The following is a 15,521-nucleotide window of genomic DNA, read 5'->3' as shown; positions in this document are numbered from 1 at the left end:
TTATATACTTGACAGGAGGATTGATTGTACTGCTCATATCGAGTATCGTCAGTAACTTGATACTCGGTCCAATCAAACGTTGTCGACGTGACCTCGATACTCGGTCCTCGGTGTCCTATTGATCATTGTTGACGTGGGTCCTCTGCAAGTGGGTCGGTATATGGGTCTGTGACAATTGTTTGTGTACGAGATCCACGTTGTATCCACTGCAGTCCTTTTTGTACAATCTCGGTTTGTATAACAGATATTGCGAGTTGTTCATGGATCGTAACAGCAGCAAACAGCTGTAACAAAGTTGTGGAGCTTGCCAACGACGCTGTGCTGTTGATATAAGTCAAATTGATCCATTGGAGCTGCCTGGGCAAGCTGTTGTTTGAAGTTAGAAACCCCTGACCCATACAATGTGGCCTTGACAGTGAGGTTGATAATATGACCAGCACAGCGGATTCAATGCTCAGTACCAAAGCAGAGGATACTAGACTGTTTGTTGAGGTAGTAGATAAGCTTCTTGTTGTTGTTAGAGGCGTTATTGCCTATGAAACAGTTGAAGTTTGACTCAAAGTTATACTCTCTGACAACTTTGAGTATTGCTGAGGCCTGTGCAGAGGCAGTGTGGTCACCCATAAGGTTGTTGAAAGCAATCAGGAGGTCTTGTTGCTTGTAATCAGCATCCACAAAGTGAGCAACAACACCCAAGAAGCTGAGATGGTTGGAAGAAGTCCATATATTGACGCTAATAGCGATCTTACTAGCAGCTGATTGGATAAGCCAGCGTACTTCAAATTGACGCTGTATGTGTCACAAAGATGCTATGAGTAGGCCCTTTAGGACTCGCTAGGAGTCTAAATCAATTACTACATACGATATCTAAGTAGGTACAAGACGTTGTGTACCGAACAGAACTCTATCAGCAATAGTCTATATACTTACGTGTGGGTTCGTTTGGTTACCGGTTAATAATCGGAACTGAGTTGGATAGGTATTGGGGTTGCAAGTCCCAGAGCGGGGCTTGCAGAATTCTAATACTCCTGCTTCGGAGGTTGCAGGCCCGCTCCGGAGGTGACCGGAGGTTGTACGTCCGCTTTGGAGGCGCGTAAGGACGCTGGGGATTTGGTGCGTACGGTCAGGGACAGTACGGAGCGGATCCGGATATTGTCAGGGGATTTGGAGAGGATACCGTGACACGGATATTGTCAGGGGATCTGGAGAGGATACCGTGACAGTGGGCTAGGCTTAGAGCCTAGGAGCAGCACAGTGTTGAAGTTGTACTTTAAGCAAAGCTTGTAAGTACTATTTGATTGGTTCTCAAGGATGAGCTCTGGTTCTGGAACAGTAAGGGTAAGTTGCCTGGGTGAAACGCCTAACGACAGCTTGGGGTAACAATGAGTAGTACAGGCAATCTGTCTAGCTCAAAGGTGTAATGGGCTAGGCCCATTGTTAGCGCCTCGGCAACAGCACAGGCCTCGGTACCTCCGAAGCGGACGTACAATCTCCGGAGCGGGCCTGCAACCTCCGAAGCGGGAGTATTAGAATTCTGCAAGTACCGCTCTGGGACTTGCCCCTTATCAAATCCATCAAGTTCTACATCGCATATTGCCCTCAGCGGCTCGCCCCTTACAAAAGGTTGGTTGAGATCCAATGACAAACTTAATTGACAAGGTTGAACACAATGCCATAAGGGCAGTGTTCCTACATGCTATATACTTGAATGACTGTACATGGTGATCTGTCTGTCTATGTGATCTGACAACACAGTGAGAGCAGTGAGAACATTCATGTAGGGTGCTCTGCATGCTCTGTTGCTGTACATTGGATCATGAGATCAGTGAGAGCATATATGCAGTCTGACAGCCGGCCTTGTTTCTGTCTCAGCTTAACCAAGACTTGCCGCTGCTCTGTTGTTGCCTACATTAGCGTGAGAGCGATCCTTGTCAGTGTTACTTAGTGTACCACTGATTGTAACACGCAGTCATGCTTTTCCACCTGTATAAATATCAACTATGCAAGCTGAATCCTGTTGATTCAACTTGCACATGCCTTTTGGCATAGGTTGGTGTATATAGTCGTGCATATTGTCTTTTAGACTCCACCCCTTACGGCTTGTCTCTATTGCCCTTTCATTACGATTTTTCTATCTGTTGTTCTATTCTACCAACAGACCCTGAGAATAGGTGTCCTTGCTTAGCAGGGTCTCTTTGGACACCCTTTGGTCTCCTAATGGAGACCCTTTGGTGCAAGAGGGTTCACCTCCACTTCTGGTTGTGTCCCTTACAACATCACAGACAATGTCGGTTGGCAATGGACTGACCAGGAAACCCATCATTGACTGTTGTGTATATATGTTGTAACTACTGTGCTCAAGAGGTGTCTGGGCTCTGTTGTCACGTCTTGTGTTGCTGTGTCCTGATAGAATGCCAAGGAGACCATAAGCACCAGCGCTAAGCCCTTCGCTAAGCGGCAACAGCAAGTCGCCTTATCGCCTTATCGCGCGAGGTCCGTGCTCGGTCTGTTTACGTCCACCCGTCATCATTGTTTTGATCAGTTTCCATCGACATTGGAGCTTGAGTATTGGCTATTGCGCTTGCAGATGCAACAGTACATTATATTACCGTCTTCATAAGTCGCAGTGCTCCACGTGTGCATCCGACTATCACATCGTCATGGCCGACCAATCGCCCGATTACAAGCAGCTGTTTCTCGATGAGCAGCGCAAACGTAAAGACGAGCAGAGCAGACGCCAGGCAGCAGAGCATGCCTATGAGCAAGAACAGCGCAAACGCGAAAATGCAGAGCAGGCGCAAAAAACTGCGGAAGAAAAAACTCGTGATACGACCTTACCCGAGTTTCTAGACGGCTGCCACGTCTACCTCCATTCAAATCTCGTCATCCAGACCGATGCGAACTTGTCAACGCGAGGCGATCCTGCAAACGCAAAGAACAAACCCCGACCCGAGCGGCTCCGTGCATGGACAGACTTCGCCTCTCAGCAGGAGGAGGTATGGGATGATCTGATGAGCTCAGACTTTGTTACGAAGCAGCTCTTTAATTCGCTGCACACCCTGAGCGGTATTGGACGGGGTCTCCAGCAAAGAATGCTGGGCTCCGAGCTGGACCTGCATGTCTTCCAACGAACGACGATCGATGACCCTGTGTCTCAGATCATCAGAGAGATGCACGGCGACCAAAGCCTCAGACGAAAGTTCGGCCTGTGCGGCGGTGTAAAGTTCGAGAACCACGCCAATACTCTCAGCCCGGAGGACGGAATAGAGGAGTCTATGCAGCGGCTGTCGGTATCTGGCACTCAGCGACGACGGTCACCGCGCCTGCAAGCAAAGGCTAGCCCATCAGCCCCGTCGAACCTCGCAGACACCGCCCGGAACGAGAAGTCACAACCTGCCCGCGCTCGAGCCGACCAATTCTGCGTTTACAACACGGGTGACAACAAACGCGTCGCCGCCTTCGTCATGGAGTACAAAGCGCCGCATAAGATCCCACTGGGCTACATCTACGAAGGTTTGGATGATATGGACCTCGACGACGTCGTCCAAGGCCGCGAGAACGAAAGCTCTCGAGACTACTTCCGCCGGCTGATGGCTGCGGTGATCACGCAGGCCTACAGCTATATGATCCAAACTGGCGTGGAATACGGATGCGTGTGCACTGGCGAAGCGAGTATTTTCCTGCGCGTCCCCCATGACCCCACGACTGTCTACTACTTCCTTTCTGTCGCAAAAGGTGATGTAGGGGACACGACCGGTTGGGCACAAGACTCAGACGGCCCGAATCGCCTCCACCTCACCGCCGTTGGACAGATGTTGGCGTTCACTCTACAAGCGATGAAGACCCCTCCTCGGAGCCAAAAGTGGCGAGATGACGCCTTTGCTCAACTGAAAAGCTGGGAGGTCGTGTTTGACGAGCTGCTTGACGAGCTTCCATCAGATGAGGCGCCGTCGTCTGAATACCGACCACCCCAAGACCCAAGTTTCCTCCGTATGTCGCCTGTTCGACTTCGGCGAAGACCTGCGCGCGCCCGCTCGCCAGATTATGCGAACACTCGAAGCCGCCCTGACTCTAGCGACGAAGAGCCTGACGTGGACACGCCCAGCCGACAGCCGGTGGTGGGATCACAAAATCTGTCCTACACACAGCCCGCAGGCAAATCCACGTCGAGCCGTAAGTCGCGCCACACGGGACAGGCTGGGCAGTACTGCACTCAGAAGTGCCTGCTTGGCCTCGTAAATGGTGGTCCGCTTGACCAGTTGTGCCCGAATGTGAAGGAGCATGGCAACGACTGTCACCGAATTCGTGTATCGACCTTCCTCAAGCGCATCCGCCAGCAGCTTTCCAAGGATCTAGACAGCAACTGTGAGCTCATAGGCATCCATGGAGCGTGTGGTGTTCCCTTCCGGGTACGGCTGGTGTCTCACGGGTACACCGTAGTTGCCAAAGCTACCCCTGTCTACTTCGTGCATTGTCTCGAGCAGGAGGCTGCTATCTACAGACAACTTCGCCCAATACAAGGCACGCATATACCAGTGTGTCTGGGTAGCATTGACATGGAAGTGCCTTATCGTTACGATGGCATCGCTGAGCTGGAACACATGATGTTCCTCAGCTACGGAGGCAAACGCCTCGACAAGCTGCAGACTGGCAAAGACAAGCTGCTCATTGCCCAGCAACTTGCTAGGTCCGTCGAGGCCATACACAGCCTCGGGGTTCTGCATACAGATCTCGAGCCGCGGAACATGTTGTGGGACGAGGATAGACGCCAGTTGATGGTGATTGACTTTGAGCGGGCGCGAGTTCCTCAATCGCGTCGTGTCCTTACTGCCATTACTGGCAATCAAAAGAACACGACAAAGTCAAGCACAGACGCAGCCAAGGTACCAGAGGACGGAAACATGTTCGTGCGAGAGAGACGTCATGCGGCCAACGAACTGCACCGACTGCGTTGACAGGTTGTTTCTGGACAGCATAGCTTGAACCAGACTCGAAGCGGATGGATTGGGGAATATCGATGTTGCGCTGCTCTCTGGTGTCAATGCGTTACCACTTGCTCCCCTCACAAGACGCGCGAGTCTGTCAATTGCAAATGATTGCGATGACTTGGTTTCAAGCATACCAGCTCGATGCGCTTCACCTCTGCAGGATACCTTAACTTCTAATGCTTGGAACTGCTTCTGCAATTAAATTCTGGCAGCGTCTGAGCGGCCTACCTGGATTGATACATCTTGGCCTGCTGCACTGATAAGAAGGGGCTCTGGTCGGAACAAGATCAGATGGCTGATGCAGAAGGTGGACTCCAAGGAGGCACAAAAAAGGCTAATCAGGAACATGACATTGGAAGACAAGCTGGCGTTGGGTGTTCGTCTACATGTTTTGCTCTCCATGTTTCTGATGCCACTCGCAACAGTGTTCAATCCTAAACTTATACTACGACCTCCTTTCCTTGAGCAAATTGTAATAGTTTATCTTCACAGCGCCTGCTGATCGGTTAGAAAAACGCTTGAATATCTCGTCTCAGGTCATCTCCTCCTTGTCTCTGTAAGAGAGGAGACGGAAATCGTCGGGACTTGTTCCAGGGTTCACGTGTGGATCGAGCGCGGAGTTGACCGACAGTTTGATTGTCGCTCTCTTCGCTGCTGCTGTCTTCAGCATTGCTAAATTCAGGATGAGGGGCATGCCGCGAAATGTGGAACTCTGGTTCGGGCGTTCGAGATGTTCTGTTTCGTCCAATGCGCGGAACGGACGCGGAATCGCGGTCCCGAAACCCAACAAGCAACCAGTACTCTTGTGTTCACTGGATCCAGTGAACAGTTCGATACTCCGCACCGAAGGGCTCCAAGCCTGGTATCGATGCTGTTGCTGAGGGCTGCGGTCTCAGGGACCGCACATGCGCCACCACAGTATCTGTCACGGTTTAGGGTGTGTCACGGTTAGGTTGCTCCTGCCTGTCGTACCTCACCTGCAATGAGAGTGACTGCCACGTCACACTAGCGTTGTTTACAGCTACTCACCTATACATACTGTTTGTAGCTTCACCCAATACAACCTCAGTTCAATCCTTCAGTTCATCCCACGTGCGTACTGTCCACGCTCCCCGACAGTATCAGAGTTGAGTTTGAAGTAGGAAGAAAGGTCGCTGGTTTCGAAGACGTTTTGAGAAGCTGTAGAACCAGCATTTGGACCACACAGGGAACTTGACCTTGCCGGTGATATGCGACACTCTCGCCCCGGATCTTTGCTTATCTGTGTCGACTTTGATCGGAATGTGTCAGGACTTGGTAAAAATTTTTTAGGAACCGTGCTCCAGTCTCTTCCCGTGCGGCGCGTTTGCCGGAATGGGCGTTGTGCCTTGACGGAAGTATGGTAGTAGCTGCTGATGCGCTTTTAATAGCATCTCAGGTTGGTTGCAGGGCTGAGTCAGTCCGACCCTTTTGCCACTGTTTCTTCGGAGTCGATTCTGGGATCTCTATCTGCATCGTCCTCTGTTGTTAAGGCTTCACTTGCGGTATAACGGTCGGCTCTCGGTCGAGACATGGCCGCTAGCGTGTGAGACAACTTCCTCCGAATGATGTGACCAGGCCGATGTCCATGGTTTGAGGACTCATCGGCATATGGTTCGAAGTCTGTGCGTCAACGAGTATGCATTGTCCTCCACTTAAAACATGAAGCAAGCGCGGGTCAATGATGCAGAAGAAGACATCGAGAGGCAGAAGTCAAGCCATTTTCGGGGGAGAGCAAAGGTGCTACCCGAGTTCCTCCACTTCTCGGAGCATCTAAAGAAGATGTTGATCAAGTTGGATCTAAGACCAATCAAGGATGTTCCTTGTCTGTTCACCAACGAGAGACTGATAGTCTTCTTTTATGTAGCGGTGTGGACCGCTGTAAAATACTTATAGCTATGGTAAACGATAATGTAGGACTATTGTGTCGATGGATTAGGGTTAGCTACAGTAGCATAACAGTTTCACAGTCAAACCTCCCTGTCCTCACCCTATTTAAACACACAACTTAGTTCAATTCAACTTCAGTGAACCTCAATTTCCATTGCCCGATACCCATCGTATTCTGCCTACAACGTTGACCGGAGCTACTCTAGTACAAGTTGAGATAGCTCATGTACGGCTATCTATATATATGTAGCTCTGCCCAGCCCATACAGCCAATTCAGCGCAGTCCTCCTTCTCTCGACATACTCCGACACATTAGAACCGAGCACGATGACAGCTTCCTGGCGCATACGAAGGGAATCCATTTCGCACAAAGGCACGCTGTAATGGATCGGCCTAGAGTATTTCGCATCTACAGATTACTAAACGCATCGTTTCCCTGGCTCCCTACAGTACTCATTAGACTGTCAAAGAACGCCATGTCAACTCCTTGAAACGGCCAATCCGCTCCACCAGCAGCAAGCTCAGGGGTCTGTTCATACTGCATCGGATTAGTCGGTAGGACCTCGTAGAACGATGATTCGGAAAGGTTGGTGTTGTCTGACGTAACCTGTGAACGCGTCGTAATCGTGCTCACATCGACTGGAGCCTGCTTGCTCACACCCTCGCGAGCAATCTTGATGACACCAAAGTACGGGACATGTACGCTGACTACCGAATCGTCGAGTAGTGTATCTGGCAACCCCGCCTCGGCAGCAGTATCATGCACACTCACTCTTCGAGCGAAGCCGCCGCCTTCGTCCAGCGATTCGGCTTGGACGGCCAACAGTCGGCGCAACAGATCTGCACTCTCAGCACTGAGAGCATCCGAGTTGAGTCGGTTCATCTCCTCCATGTGCTCTTGGGCTTGTTCAATCATGGCGCGATCCGTGATGTACTGGTGGGCGAGGAGACTTTGTGTATCTTCAGAACCGTGACTATCGAGGTGGGCTAGTAGCAAGGACATTGCAGCCATGAGGGCGAGGAAGTCGACAATTCGGCAGCTCCAGCTGTAGGCTATCTGGTTGAAACCCCGGAGCGTGATAAACCGGGACAGTAGTTCCCGCGAGGCGTTGACGCAGGTGAACATGGAGTATCTGTACTGGTTTTCGGTTGCCATTGATGACCGGAGCATATATGGGAGATGGAGCTGGTTCAGCAGGTTGTAGTGTAGCACCTGAGCGAAGAGTCGTCGAGTGTCCCAGAACAACGCTTCGGAGTTGGTTGCTGTGATGCTTTCGAGGTTTGGTGCGAGCCACCATCTGCTGGGTAGATTTCGGGCTGCTTTTTGCAGTTCGGAGTCGAGTGATCGTGTTAGAGCGTAGTCACTCGATTTAGCTGCGTTGCGATCGAGGATGCGCGAGGCGAGAATGCAGTGGATTTGCTCTAGACGGCCGGTGGGAGTATCGTTGACGAAAGTAGCACCGGAAAAGGTGCCGCTGTCGGGAACGCCTTGGGGTAGGCCTAACTGCAGACAGTCAGTATACGAACGGTTCGTCCAAGGACCACTAGCGAGAGCCTCCAGGTCCATGTTTCAGCTGCTTGTAAGGTCATTGAGCAGCCTGGGATTAACCAGCAAGCTCAATGCAACACAGGCAGAAGCTCTCGTGGGCGAGAGGGAGGAGCCACTTACCATGAGGCTCAGATGGCGGCTCAGGAAGATGATTCGGAACCACATGAGCTGCGGATGGTGTTCGGTTTGAGGGTCGAGTCTGGTGTAAGATGTTAGTGGGTGCCTCAAGGGTAGTTCTCCACTGGCGCAACGTACACTTTGTACTGTTTTCGATGTTCGGTTTGGTCCAAAGCCATCAGTTGCGCAACTCCAATTGCTCTTCGACCTGACACCCAGCTTCTTCGAAGATTGCCAACATTCGCTTGATACATGCTCTCCAGCATGACGCACTCCAGACCTTCAATGCTACCCAGAAGCTCGTCGTTGCTGGTCACAAGACTGATGGCGAGGTCGCTCAATCTGTCTCTAATTGCGCGTGGTGTTTCCGATAGCCCTTTCGGTTCTCCTCGACTTGGAAAAACGTGTTGGAGGAAGATGGCTACGTGAAGCATGTGTCTGGCGATCAAAACCGGATGAGAAGTTGGCCCGGGTCGTTTCAACAAGCTTTGAGGTGTTTGTAAACCATCTTTTTGTAGCGTGGTGTACGGTACAGTCAACATCTCATGAGCTAAGACGGGAACAAAGGGATGTGTATGGGAATTACAAATTATCTCCATATCCTGGGACAACGGTAGTGACTGGTACAAGAACTGAGACAGTCTTGCATGCTTATCTTGAGCTGTTGATGAGATGCCCACGGGAAGTCGCGATTGTTGGAAAGTCAGCGATCGTGAAGGAGCCGCCAGTTGTACTGATTCCGGTGGAGTGGGAAGATATTCAGATTCGGGCCCATTTTCACTCGGTGTCGTATGCAAGCTTCCCTCTCTCAGGATGGAAGCACGTTCTGTAGCATCATCGGGATACTCTTGACTGATGCATTTTGTGCCCCTCCGTCGACAACCGTTGCAGATGGAGTGATCGATCGGATCCAGCAAGCACTTGACCTTGCGTCGCTTGCACTCCCAGCAACTGTGGGTTCCTTTCCGTACTCTCCGCCGTTTCGATTGCACATGTACATGCGAGTCTCTATCATCGGAGGAAGACATGGCGAGGGCGAGTCATGCAAGAGCTGTGCTACAGCCTCCTGCCGCATACGAATGATAACTAGCTCCAAAGAGACGCTGTGATAGGTAGGCCTGGAGCACTCCGCAGTTTGTTTCGTCACTTTGCTGTCTCCTTACCCCTGCAGATTTTCGACGAATCGTATGTGGCAACCTGTGGTACAAAAGGAATAATAATGGCCCGACCTACTGTGCTGTTGAATGAAAGAACAAGATGCAACAGTGCAGTGGTGCGCTGGTGCGTTGGTGCGCTGGTTGTTGCCTGATCTCAAGGGATTTGGAGCTCAGCGGCTCGATTGGAGTTGCCGATCAGCCGAAATCCGCGTGCTAGAATGAAGAGCCTATCAACGGAAAACTCGCTGAAAGTAGGGCCTGAAGGCTTGCGCAGGGTGTCGTAGGGTCAAGGGCCGTCGCTGAGGTGTTTGGCAGGTTTAGATCCCATACCCCCACACAACTTCTGAGGCCCTCGTAAATTAACGCGGTCGAAAACACCGGGGATCCGACGCTCTGGTAACCCGCACTTGACACCTGGCCGCCTAGTCTGATCTGGGTGTGATGTGGGCGCTGTGAAATCAATGGAAAACAATTGCGTGCCGTATGAGAGGGCGCTCGAAGTGCAGGAGCAGCTGATCTAGGTCCTGAAGCCTTCGCAGCTGCAATTGGCGATGTTATGACGAATAGCTGCTCGAGAGTAGGGCGCGGTGGTATCGCGCCACCCGAACTGCACGTGTTTTCGGATCAATAACCCCTGTCCCCTGTCTTCGGAGGATTCAGCCGTTGCTTGTTCTTTCCTTTCCGCCGAACTCACTTCACTGTTCAACCGCTGGCGTTTGCGGAATCAAACAAAGGACTGGAATGCTGTCAAAATAAATAAGGCTAACAAACCTCTGTGTGCTGATTCTGCGCCAGAGAAGTCTACTGAACAGGTGCCTGAAGGCCTTCGCGACTCATGTTATCAAGTAGCTGGTGAGGAAACACCAGACTTTGCGTCCGTTGAAACGGCTTGTGGTTGTCTTCAAGGTGCCACGGCCGACTCGTGGCAACGGAGCCCGAATACGAGATCACGTGATGAATTTGCGGTCGAAACGTCAGACCTTGCGTCCGTGAGTCTCAGCCGTTGCATGTTCTTTCCACCGACTTGCATTTGCGCAAACAAATAGTGAGTTGAAAATGCTGACAAACGAGCTCTCTGTCTCTCTCTCTCTCTTTTCTCCGCCCGGCGCTTGGCGCTTGGTTCGGGCGACATGACCTTAGTCCGCCTTGTTTCTTTTCCCTTTTCGCACTCACTACTCACTCACCTCTATAACAATGAGAATTGTTTGAAACACGTCTACTGCTTCAACCACATTAACTCATTCAACTCTCCCACTTGAGTCGCTTCATACACCGCCTTGAACACAGAAGCAGCCACCAAAGATGCAGGAAACCGACCCCCCTTCTCCAGACACCTCCTCTGACCATCAGCTTGGCGAGAAAGAGGTGATTGCAGATGGCGACCATGGCCTGTCACCGGCGACCGACGAGGAGCCAAAAGACTACGCATCGGGACTCAAACTGGTCCTGTTCATGCTCGCCATCGGAATGAGCACATTCCTCGTCGGTCTCGAACTCGGTATCATCTCGACCGCCATCCCTGGCATCACTGACAAGTTCCACCGCGTTCAGGACATTGGATGGTACGGGTGTGCTACCTTCCTGGTCGTCGCTTCAGTCTCGTCAATGTGGGGCAAGGTGTTCAAGTACCTGAACGTCAAAGTAGCCTACCTTGTCGCCATTTTCATTGTCCTGGTTGGAAGTGTTGTTTCCGCCGCCGCTCCAAACAGTGCATCTGTGACTGTGGGACGAGCAATTCAAGGCTGGGGCATCGCTGGCACACTGAGCGGCTCTGTTATCTTGATCAACCTCGTCTCTCATCCAAAGAAGCATCCTATGCTTATCGGCATCTGGACGGGGATCTTCGTTATCGCCACTATTCTTGGACCTCTGGTCGGCGGTGCTTTCACCAGCGGAGTATCTTGGCGGTGGTGTTTCTGGATCAACTTGCCATTGGGAGCACCAATCATTGCGCTAGTGGTGTTCTTCATCCACATGCCCAAGCATGCAAAGCCAGCCCCCGCCACTTGGAAGGAGATCCTACTACAGCTCGACGTGCCTGGCTTTGTCTTCCTGTTGGCCTCACTTGTTTGCCTGGCTCTCGCTTTGCAACAAGGCGGCCAGACCCACGCATGGAGTTCAGGATCTACCATCGCGCTATTGGTCCTCTGGCCTGTCTTCACGATCATCTTTTTCGTGATTGAGTTCTTCCAGGGCGCACGCGCTATAGTCCCTCTCGCCATACTCAAACCACGTCTTACATGGTCGAACGCGCTGTTCGCCTTCTTCACAAATGCGGCCAACTACCAGGTTATCTTCTACCTACCCATCTATTTTCAGTCCGTTCATGGCATGTCCGCGATCAAGAGTGGAATTCATTTGCTTCCATTCTTGGCCTTCTTTGCTTTAGGAGCGGTCGCCAGTGGTGCGATAATAGGAAAGACGCGGTATCTGCAGCCATACGAGTTGCTCAGTGGCATTTTATCGACAGCCGGGATGGCCCTCTTCTACACTCTGGAAGTCGACTCCTCGCTGGCCCGATACGTTGGCCCGCAAATTCTCTTTGGTTTCGGTCTTGGTTTCGGCAACCAAATTCCCATGACAGCGGTGCAAGGTCTGTCAAAACCTGAAGACATGGCTAGTTCGTCTGGTCTCATTCTGAGTAAGTGCTGTCCTTAAGTCAATCTCGTGGTATCTGACGTTAACCTTCTTTAGTGATGCAAGCTATTAGTGGAACTTACTTCATCCTGATCGCGGGGTCCCTGTTCACCAACAGGATGCTGGATACTTTAAGGGTCTCCCATCCCACTTTCAACGTCGGCCAGGTCATCAGCACTGGCGCATCCGAGATCCAGCATGTCTTCCAGGGCGAGGACCTGGCTGCGGTGCTCGATGCTTACATGGTTGGCATCAAAGCGGTCTTTGCCTTCTCGCTGGCTACATGCGCGTTGACGGTACTGATTGCATTGGTCATTCCGTTCCGGAGGCTTCATGATCACGCTGCCGAGAAGAAGGGGGATGTAGAGTTGGAACCCAGTGTCTAGAGTTCCAAGAGTTGGAAGGAAAATGTAGGATGCCGATTTCCTGAGGTCGATGTGTCTATCAAGCCACATGATTAGATGATCAGTCATCCGTGGTGGAGTACAAAATGTCGCGATGTTCCAAACTTCCCACTTACGTTCTTGTAATATATATCCACCAATACCAAGAGATAGCCTACGCATGTTGAGTCTTTTTCACGCCTCATTCAATGCTCTTTCTGTACTTGCGCACCTGGAAATAACTTCTAAGAATACTGTCTCAACATATCATGTGTAGATTCATCCGGTTTAGTATTAGTTGAAGGTTTTCGGTGAGTGGATGTACGATTTCTGGTGAATGACCAGCCCTGCAACCGAGCACTCTGATCTACCTCTATGTACTTCTTGCACCACACACTCCAAGACCATGACCACCACCCACTTCGTCAATTCGTCTGTATGCAAATGCTCATCCTAATTCATTCAGAGTCCATGGCTAATCATGTGTGGCGAGTTTGTAACTTGTTACACTTTTTGTCGACTTACCTCTCCAGCGCCTTACCAAACCTTCCCACGCCTCCGTGAATACCTCCGGCCTCCCCAAACTATCCTGGAGCCTGGAAGATAGTAAAAGTGTCGGTATAGGTAGCGAAAGCTCAGTTGTCTCAGCTTTGCTTGCTTCGATAGAGGTGTGTGTTTTAGATGGCTTTCCTTCCATTCTATGACAAACCTCATACTGTTCGTGGTACGAATCTAAGATCAATCTTCTCGATAACTGTAAGGAACAGATCCTTCCAGCTGTCCGCCCAACTGTCATAATCAAACTGCGGCTGCCTGAAAGAAATGTCAAAATCTCTTACAATGCGTGCAACAGTCACTTTCATCTCTTCCATCGCCAGTGCTCTCCCTCCACATGCATGCGTTCCGTATCCAAAAGGAATCCAAGCCCTCTTATCCTTCACCAAGTTTGTCATGTCTCCTTCTTTGCTACCCTCTTGTATCAACCACCGTTGCGGCAAGAACTCGCCAGCCCTAGGAAAGTACTTCTCGTCGGACATCATAACGTGCTGACCGATCCAGATCTGCGTATGCTCGGGAATGAAGTCGCCCGTGTCGAGTGTTATGCCGCCTTTGGGAGAGATAGCTGGCGTACCTCCATGAAGAGGGGAGAACATCCGCAACCCCTCTTTTACCACCGCTTCCAGGTATCTTGCACCTCTAAGCGTCTTGCTCGACATTACTTCGTTCTCACCCAAGGTATCTCCAAGCTCTTGACGGATGCGGGCTTGAATGTCTGGTTGAGATGCCAACGCGGCGAAGGTCCGGGTCAAGGTTGTACTTATGGAGTGGGCGCCGACGGTCATGGTGATAGGTATATGCATCTTGATATCCTTGTTCGACATTTTTATACCAGTTTCTCGGTCTGGTTTCCCTAAATGTTCAAAGATATCTTCGCGTGGGGTCTTCAGTGTCTGCCTCTTCGCGAATATTCCCTCTCCTATCTGGTCGAACAGTACGCCGTCAGGATCCATGGGAAGATAGCGCAAAACTTGCTGAGCGTGTGGGAGGTGCCCCACAACCTATATTAGGAGGACTGTCAGCAATGAATTCATCAAGGTCCCAAAGGCTGCAAGTCCCGGGCGGCATACCTGCATGAGCCCCAAAAAGTTATGAATCAGTTCCACGGGCTTGAAGTCGCCTTTGCCTTTTTGTAGTCCATAATCTTGAGAGAATGCTAAGTCTAAAATGCTATTTTGAAAGAGTTAGACGCTGTTAAGTCCTAGTTGCAAAGTGGTTCTACGTACATGTCAAACGCTAGAGCATCCAATAGATGACCACACTCTACAGGCTTGCCAGACAACCTTCGCAGCTTCTCAACAGTTCTGCTCGTGTGTACATGCAGTCTCTGTGTGTAACGCAGTATCTCGGATCCAGCGAAGGCCCGTCCCCTGTGCGCATGAGATGGAAGAACGATTTGGAGGTTCGCTTAGACTTACCAGATCCGCCTCCAAGCCCCATGTATCTTATGATCTCTCAAGCTCGCAACGTTTTGTCCTCCCTGGAGATTGAAAACTTGACTGAAATTGCCTCTGATGTACTTCCCTCCGTAGAACTGATCGATCGCGCCGACATTACGAATTGATAGCTCATTTGGTCCGATCCGAACAACATCGCTGTCGAATCGTTCATGGAGTGCCTTGTGAGTTCTTGGAGTACGGCCGAGACGGGCCTCATTCGCATTCCACAGTCCAGATACGGCTGCTAATTTGGGTCCCGGGTACCTGCTGAGTGGCGAGAAATACAGTCGGCGAATGATTGTGGTGAGTGTAGAGGTGAGAATAAAGGCCGCATTGATAGTGATAAGAGAAGTAAATGAGGTCGTGAATGAGCTTCCCCTGGAAAAGAACCAGCTTAAAAGACCGTTTGCGATAACATATGGCAAAACGTATGCTTCGGTCGGGACCTCCGGGATTGGAGAAACAAACAAACAAACTGTAAATGCAGCTATGACGGCCACAATCGTATGCGTAATCATCTTGATGATAGTCGCAAAGATGAGGCTACGCAGTGAAGGTATTTGCCAACTTTCGCGAGTGGAATTTTCTCCACGCCATTCCCGAACTCTTCGTGCTTACCCCGAATCCGATTCGGCGCAGTGGAGTGGTTTCGGTCGAAGCACCGAAAAACGCTTTCTCGGAGGACTCCACAATGTTCAACCAATAACGTTGTCGCGGTGCGGCTCTGCGGGTGTGGATGCTGACGTGAGATTCAGCTATCTCTGCGGGCTGAAATGACTGCAGAT

At 50.9% G+C, this 15,521-nt stretch overlaps 4 protein-coding genes across 4 annotated transcripts; 2 read left to right on the top strand and 2 right to left on the bottom strand.

Annotated features, from left to right (window-relative positions):
* The first annotated feature begins 2,541 nt into the window (after positions 1–2,541).
* Positions 2,542–5,225, top strand: BU25DRAFT_259623 (uncharacterized protein). The gene has a single exon (XM_033701712.1). The coding sequence runs from the start codon at positions 2,661–2,663 to the stop codon at positions 4,953–4,955; it is 2,295 nt and encodes a 764-aa protein (XP_033564736.1). The 5' UTR covers positions 2,542–2,660; the 3' UTR covers positions 4,956–5,225.
* Positions 5,226–7,305: 2,080 nt separating this feature from the next.
* On the bottom strand, positions 7,306–9,590 carry BU25DRAFT_335593 (uncharacterized protein; the record flags this gene model as incomplete). Its single annotated transcript, XM_033702589.1, has 3 exons — positions 7,306–8,400; positions 8,566–8,644; positions 8,701–9,590. The coding sequence occupies 3 exons, from the start codon at positions 9,588–9,590 to the stop codon at positions 7,306–7,308; spliced, it is 2,064 nt and encodes a 687-aa protein (XP_033564735.1).
* A 935-nt stretch (positions 9,591–10,525) lies between these two features.
* BU25DRAFT_489279 (MFS gliotoxin efflux transporter glia) lies at positions 10,526–12,914 on the top strand. Its single transcript, XM_033711412.1, has 2 exons — positions 10,526–12,360; positions 12,414–12,914. The coding sequence occupies exons 1-2, from the start codon at positions 11,022–11,024 to the stop codon at positions 12,740–12,742; spliced, it is 1,668 nt and encodes a 555-aa protein (XP_033564734.1). The 5' UTR covers positions 10,526–11,021; the 3' UTR covers positions 12,743–12,914.
* A 535-nt stretch (positions 12,915–13,449) lies between these two features.
* On the bottom strand, positions 13,450–15,254 carry BU25DRAFT_484760 (cytochrome P450; the record flags this gene model as incomplete). Its single annotated transcript, XM_033711207.1, has 4 exons — positions 13,450–14,298; positions 14,368–14,467; positions 14,524–14,667; positions 14,716–15,254. 4 exons carry the CDS (start codon positions 15,252–15,254, stop codon positions 13,450–13,452), a joined length of 1,632 nt encoding a protein of 543 aa, XP_033564733.1.
* Positions 15,255–15,521: the final 267 nt, after the last annotated feature.

Source organism: Macroventuria anomochaeta (assembly GCF_010093625.1).
Source record: "Macroventuria anomochaeta strain CBS 525.71 unplaced genomic scaffold BU25scaffold_7, whole genome shotgun sequence".
Classification (NCBI taxonomy): domain Eukaryota; kingdom Fungi; phylum Ascomycota; class Dothideomycetes; order Pleosporales; family Didymellaceae; genus Macroventuria; species Macroventuria anomochaeta.
This window is presented reverse-complemented; position numbering and strand designations above follow the sequence as displayed.